The sequence below is a fragment of the Bidens hawaiensis genome, unplaced genomic scaffold (genome assembly GCF_021521415.1).
Source record: "Bidens hawaiensis isolate Kalapana, Puna unplaced genomic scaffold, B.hawaiensis_p1.1 tig00010738_1, whole genome shotgun sequence".
In the NCBI taxonomy this organism is placed as follows: Eukaryota; Viridiplantae; Streptophyta; class Magnoliopsida; order Asterales; family Asteraceae; genus Bidens; species Bidens hawaiensis.
The window spans coordinates 174379-181392 of record NW_027491823.1 but is presented as its reverse complement, the minus strand read 5'-3'; the positions used below and the strand labels follow the sequence as shown (position 1 = coordinate 181392).

Below are 7014 nucleotides of genomic sequence, written 5' to 3'. Positions count from 1 at the left end.
GGGATAAAAAGATAAATTAGAAATTGTTGAAAATATTATAATATTATGTAAAGTGTATGAAATAATATTTTATTCCAATAAAGTAAAATTTATCATTTTTTCCTTTTCTTTTCTTTTCTTTTTCCTTATTTTTCGGCATAAAGTAAAACTTATCTGATGTATATACTCGTATAAAAGGCTAGTCGACTATTGGGCCAAAGCCCACTTTGTAGAAGTTGATGAATACTATGTGGGCTCGATACTAATCATTGTTTAGTAAACTGACCAAGTAATATTTTAAGAGCTAGATGTTTCATTAATTCAAAATAAACATTTTATGAATTAAAATATAGGGATGGATTGGTGGGTTTGTTTGGAAAAAAATAATGACATTGTATAATATGTTAAATTAACACCATCTCCTACAAGGGGTATACATAGAAAAATACTCTCCTAGTACTTATGTCATATATTAGTTTACCCAAAATTGCATTACCTCTCATCATAGTCAAGTGTTTCTTTGATATAAGGTAATAGAAAGAATAAAATAATAAAATAGATAAGGGAATGAAACAGATCATTATCATTCAGTTATGTTGGTTGGTTACCAAGTGGAAATGCAATGATCTTTACTTTGTGTTGCTTGGTAGGCAAGAAAAGACGAAATAATAAAATAAAATTGATGGTGATAGACGGTGGTGATGGTGGGGTAGTGGTAGTCACAGTGGTTTGGTGGTTGGCAATGGTGATGTCCAGTGAAAATGAGAATAGAATGAAATAAAAATAAGGGGTGGATGAAATGTATCTTTGGTGTTTTAGAACTACTCAAAGATATTGATTAAATGAATACGCTTATCGAGTAACTTGGTGACCTCACACATCCTCCTCCAAAACCTCCCTTTAAGTAGAATCTCCCCTCCCCTATTGCACTCGGCGACCCCACTGATGGTGTCCCCGCACAAAGTGATGGCATCGCGACTTCTTTACACAACCAACCTCTCTCTTTAGTGTATTTAACAACAAAACCAAAGGGTAAATAATGAATGATGGGTATTTTCATGATTCAAAGTTGAAGGAATATAACGAGATAAACGTTGAGACTGTACAAATGACGAAAAAGAGACCCAAGGCCTAAAAAATTTCAATTACCTTTACTTGGATTACAAAATATAAAGTAGGCTTAATAATATAAGCAAGACAATGAACGGACCAATCAAACAAAGCTGGTCAATCTTAACTCGAGCTTGACTCATTTTTAAACCGCGCCAATTACGAACGAGTTACTTAAAGCTTTTTTTCGTGCAAGCTTCAAATCACAAGCTAATTCAACATTAGAAATTTTAATATAAAATAAATAAATTTTTTGTTCGATTTCTTAAATTGAAAAACAATAAACTAAAATAAAACAATTTTGATTTGTTCCTGTGGAACTGTCACCTCTATAATCTCCTACATTTTAGTGATTATGTAACTTCCTCTCCTAATCTCTCTCACTCTCACTCTCTCATTGAGTTTGAAACCATCACACAATTCGCAGGTTTCAATGTCCCCAACACCCAGATTCATATGACCACACGCATTTAATTTACTCCTCACTCACTACCATTTTGTTTTTATTATGTCAATAATAATAATAATAATAATAATAATAATAATAATAATAATAATAATAATAATTTACCAGTGAGTTAGTGCTTTCAATATCATCCTCCCTGTCATATTATGTTTTTATATCCATCAATGTCTCCTTTGTTTTTTGCGGAACCAACATAATAATATTAATAGTAATCATAATCATAGAGGAGGAGTTTCTGAGGCCGTGACAAGTTTTTAATTTCCTCACCTCTTACATTCATTCGGTGAGTATTTTTTATCTTTGTTTCTTCACTATATTCTATTTATTTCTTTAAGTTTTTGAGGGTTTCCTTCAAAATTGCTCCTTTTTATTAATTGAATCAAACACTTGTTAATATTGCATGTTTTGTGTTTAATTGTAGGATTTTTCTTGAATTATTTGAGTTTTGTGAAAATATTTTATTATATGAACACCAACTGTTTGTGAAAAGTGTCAAAGAACACACATTAGTTTTGTGGATAGCTTAAATTTTGTTGGTGTTGTTTTCCCCTTTTTTTCACCTTTATTTTTCAAATTCTTTAATTTCTTCATTTTTTTTTATTTTCTTTAAATGGGATTTGTAATTATGAATATGTATTTGCTAGTTAAAGTAGGAAAATAATATCTGGTCTGCCATTTATTTCTGGTACTTTTTCAATCATGGTTTTCATCATGGAATCTTGTTCATCCCATTTTTGCTCATAAAGTTGTAATCATTTTTGTGTTTTTGCACTTCCTGGAATCAAATGCCTTCAAGGGTATTCCTGGAATACCAATTTCATGGCTCATATTTCAAATTACACCAAAAATTAAGCTTAATATCTGTGATTTTTATCCAAGATTTAAATTTAGTTTTCTATACATTTAACCAAAGTTCAAATTATAACAAAAAATTAAATTCAAAATCAGTGATTTTAAATCCAAGATTTTAATTTAATATTCTTCAATGTCGCTCAAATTTCAAATTAAAGCCAAAACATAAGCTCAAAATCAGTGATTTTGAATCCAAGATTTAAATTTAGTTTTCTTTAAAATGGCTCAAATTTTAAATTACAGCAAAAATTAAGTTCAAAATCAGTGATTTTAAATCAAATTAAATCCTTTCTTTAGATTCAGCAATACTGCAACTCTTTTATGTTTACCTACCATCAGTACCACAAGTAATCTTTTTGGTTATCTTATTATTACTTATTAATGTGGATTAATTGTTTATAGTTGTACAAGTTTTGTTCAATAGTATTTGACCATGAATTAATTTAATGCACCTTGTTCTTGAATTAATCATTGTTACATTTTTGTTTTTTTAGTTATTAGGTTATAGCACAAAATGGATTTCTCAGAATCTACAAGAATCGTATATGACAGAATCCAAAAAACCGAACCCGAAAACGTCTCCAAGATAATCGGATACCTTCTTTTACAAGACCATGGTGAGCGCGAGATGATAAGATTAGCATTCGGGCCCGATAATTTAATCCATTCGTTGATCAACAAAGCCAAAACCGACCTCAAATTACCTTCAAATGGTCAACCCATTTCACCTCCTCGGGTCAACTGTGGCCCGCTTCACTTCACGCCATTCTCTCCATCAACCCGCCAATCACCATTAACCATTCAAATTCCGACCCGTTGTCATGACCCTCATGGTCAACCCGTTGACTTTTTCCCCGTGGTCAGCCCGGGTTCATATCCTGAAGATGATTACAACATTCACAATCATCTTCGTTTCATGTCGTTAGAAGATCAAATCGAGTCAATCAATCGAGTCAAACCTGCATCAACCAATAGGAGGTCGTCAAGTTTACCCGAATTTCCGTTTAAGATTTGTCACTATTTCATTAAAGGGTACTGTAGACATGGAAACAATTGTAGGTATTTACATACTACCCCTGAAAATTTGTGTCAAATCTTTAACACCACTAATTGGATTGAGGACGATAACGTCTTTTCACCCGGGTCTCTTGAGAACCTAGAGAGGGAACTCACTGAGTTGTTGAAATCAAGAAGAGGGTTTCCGGTTTCCATAGCTTCATTACCGATGATATACTATGAAAAGTTTGGTAAAACGCTTCAAGCCGAAGGGTATTTGACCGAAAGTCAAAGGCACGGGAAAGCTGGTTATAGTTTGACCAAACTTCTTGCTCGCCTCAAAAGCATTTGTCTCATTGATAGGTCAGTTTTCTCAACCTTCATAACTTAATGCAGGTTTTCAGACGCTTATTAAGAGAACGAATAATAATATTGAGTAAGTTTCGAGTTTTGATAAATTTAAGGACCAAATATGTTACTTTTTAAACATTTTTAAAAGAACGAATTACACAGATGGTCTCTGTGGTTTATGCAAATTAAAGATTTGATACATACTTTTCAAATCCTACACCTTTAGACTAGACATTTCAAAAAGTAACACATTTAGTCATTTTCCATCTATACAATAGGGTCATCAATTTTTTGGATTACTTTTTTAATAATGTCAAAAAAAAATTACTATTAAAAAAGATGGGACCCAAATTAAATAGATTTTATTTTATTTTTTATTATCAAGGGTATTTTAGTCATTTTACATTTATTTAACAAAAAAAAAAACGTAACCTCATTTAAGGGCTGGTACTAATGTGTAAAGGTGTAATATTTAAAAATTATGTATCAAATCTGTAATTTTGGTAACTACATGGACCATTTGTGTAATTCGTTCTTCTTAAAGTTATTTAAACATAAACTTTCACTTCTTTTAACGGAAGTGAGAAGTTTATGTCACATTTTCTTGTCAACAAACCTTATTTGTTATTTATGTTGATATTGTGTAAATAGGCCACATGGACAACACGCAGTTATGTTGGCTGATGACATGGCAAAATGTATGGATCAAAATGAAGATAGAAACGAACATGGTGGAATTGTGGCGGGATCTAGACAGATATATTTGACTTTTCCAGCCGAAAGTACTTTTTCCGAGCTTGATGTTTACAATTACTTCAAGTAAGTTATAATGGAAATGATAAAATATAGATTAGTTTCAGGTTATATATATATATATATATATATATATATATATATATATATATATCATAAACATGAGATGATTTTACGTTTTCATTTTTTTTTAATTCAACATAACAGAAAATTCGGGCCGGTCAATGACGTGAGAATTCCATGTCAGCAAAAAAGAATGTTTGGATTTGTGACCTTTTCGTTTGCGGATACAGTTAGGCTTATTTTAAACAAGGGTAACCCTCATTTTATTAGTGGCGCACGCGTTTTGGTCAAACCGTATCGCGAAAAATATAAGCTTGATGATAGGTAAGAAATTTGTTATTTTTATCTTTTTACAAATTGTTAATATTATTATACTATTATCAACTGTTCTCTTTTTAATATCATATGGCTTAAGATTGTGTTTTTGAGTTTTCTGTTATACCCTTGTGGCATTAATGTAAATACTTCAGGAAACATGGAGACACATATCAGCATCGTATGTACCATGGTTCACATTGTCTTGATACCGAACTTGGGTTTCAATCAAGTGAGATTTTTTTATAGTATTCTTGACATATTTTGTGAACGGGATTTGCTTATTAAAACTTTTATAATATTAATTGCAGTGCCCAGCATTTGTGATAATTCAACCAATAACCAATGGCCAAGTTCTGGAACCTCACTAGAAGATTTGATGATATCAGAAGGTAAAAAACATTACAAATAATTATAAAGTTTCTATATTTCTAAACATTTCCTTCTATTATATATTTATAGGCAATGCTCATGCACAACAAATGGAATTCCCGCGTTTCAATTATCTTTTAAAGGTTTTAAACAACGGGGACACTAGTCAAGAGAAAATCAGGCAGATCAAGACCAATTACAGTGAGCAAGAAAGGTGTGTTTGCAATAAATATAAAGATGTCATTTTATTAGGGTTTAATACTATAAAAAACCAATATACTTTCTTATATTTTATAATGTATTTTAAAGTTCCTGAATTTGTCTACAATGCCCTAACTTGTGTGTGTGTGTGTGGGGGGGGGGGGGGGGGGGAATTTATATAATGACTTATTAAAATGATTGAGTCTACACACACACTCACACTAAAATTAGGTTGACAAGAAAATTTTTCTAAAGAATAAGTATCTTGGTATTATATTGTATTAGCCATTTTTTTATAAAAGTTGTATTAATGATTTTATAATTTAATATGCAGTAGCCAGGGACTGAATCTTCCAGACAGCCCGTTTGCAGCAGGATTAGGCGGTGAAATATCGACAACAATATAGTTTCTTGATAGATAACAAGAGCAGGTTTATAGGGTTAGAGATAACAGAATGTCAAAGGCGATTTAATATGAGAAAGGGTTTATATAGAGAACGTTTTCGGGGCGACAAAGATGGTTGCAGAAAAGGGTACAGAAAGAAGAAAGAAATATGATATGTAACTAAGTTATGTTTTTTCTTTAAAATTTTATTTTTATTTTAGAAGTATAGCAATGCTGCAGAAAATAGGTGGCTTAAAGTAGAAAGTAATGAAGTAGATGGGTTAAAACTTAAAAGTTAAATAGCAGAAAAGTATTTCTGTAACTTTGGGATATTACTAAATATATATATATGCTAATAATAAAGACTTCAGTTTATATAAAGTTACTGTTTTTTTTTGGGTGTTATCTTGATTTTATTTTCATTTTATGTTGTCACCTTGGTATTTGTGGTTTTGCTTTACTATAGTTTTTACTATAGTTGTATCATTTATGGTTCTAACTAATGACATTACCAAACTACTAATTTTTTATGATACAATCTGTATGTTTTACACAACAGTTTGCACAGAACATTCCGACAATCATTACTCGAAGTTGTCGCTAAAGATTTGGATTTAGCTTTCATCCAAACGATCTTGAAGATATGGAGATTGTGGATCATTTCTCATGAGACTCCGAGCCAAGGCACTTGAAACTCTATGCAATCCTGTGTGTATTGTAACAGTTGTTGGTAACTAACAAATAATAATTGATCAAATGAGATGTCTTCAGAACATAGAAAGCCGGTTTCTCTCTATGAATAAGGTTTAATGGAATATATATCTCACTTGAAACATGAAGCAACAAACTATGAAACCGAAAACAATGTTTTGTTGGAAATACTGAATAACATAAGAGATAGGTTGGCATAAAAAGATCTATGTCAAAATTGGTCCAACTCATCAAACATGTTTCTAAAAGTAGTTGAATGCTCAAATCGTACCCAGAAAAAAATTGGCTGAGATACAATGTGACAAACCTACAGTTGAATGCTCAAAGGAGAGTGATGTCACTATTGAAAAATTGGCATCCAGGCCAAAAGATACACCTGGAGGATCAAATAAATTTAGTAATGCTAAGAGAACAGTAGCAACTAAGGTTGGTGTCGTAAAATGGCAAGTTGGCAACTCAT

The 7014-nt window shown here is 31.5% G+C and overlaps 1 protein-coding gene across 1 annotated transcript; it reads left to right on the top strand.

Moving 5' to 3' along the window:
- The first annotated feature begins 1754 nt into the window (after positions 1-1754).
- Positions 1755-6185, top strand: LOC143536133 (zinc finger CCCH domain-containing protein 18-like). The gene is made up of 8 exons (XM_077030190.1): positions 1755-1838; positions 2902-3766; positions 4406-4573; positions 4715-4894; positions 5041-5117; positions 5197-5277; positions 5348-5471; positions 5793-6185. The coding sequence occupies exons 2-8, from the start codon at positions 2922-2924 to the stop codon at positions 5863-5865; spliced, it is 1548 nt and encodes a 515-aa protein (XP_076886305.1). The 5' UTR covers positions 1755-1838; positions 2902-2921; the 3' UTR covers positions 5866-6185.
- The last annotated feature ends 829 nt before the right edge of the window (positions 6186-7014 follow it).

Coding starts and splice junctions, on each gene's coding strand:
- LOC143536133 (XM_077030190.1), top strand. CDS start 2,922: ATGGATTTCTCAGAATCTACAAGAATCGTATATGACAGAATCCAAAAA. Junction 4,574..4,714: donor GATGTTTACAATTACTTCAA/GTAAGTTATAAT, acceptor TCAACATAACAG/AAAATTCGGGCCGGTCAATG. Junction 4,895..5,040: donor AAATATAAGCTTGATGATAG/GTAAGAAATTTG, acceptor TAAATACTTCAG/GAAACATGGAGACACATATC.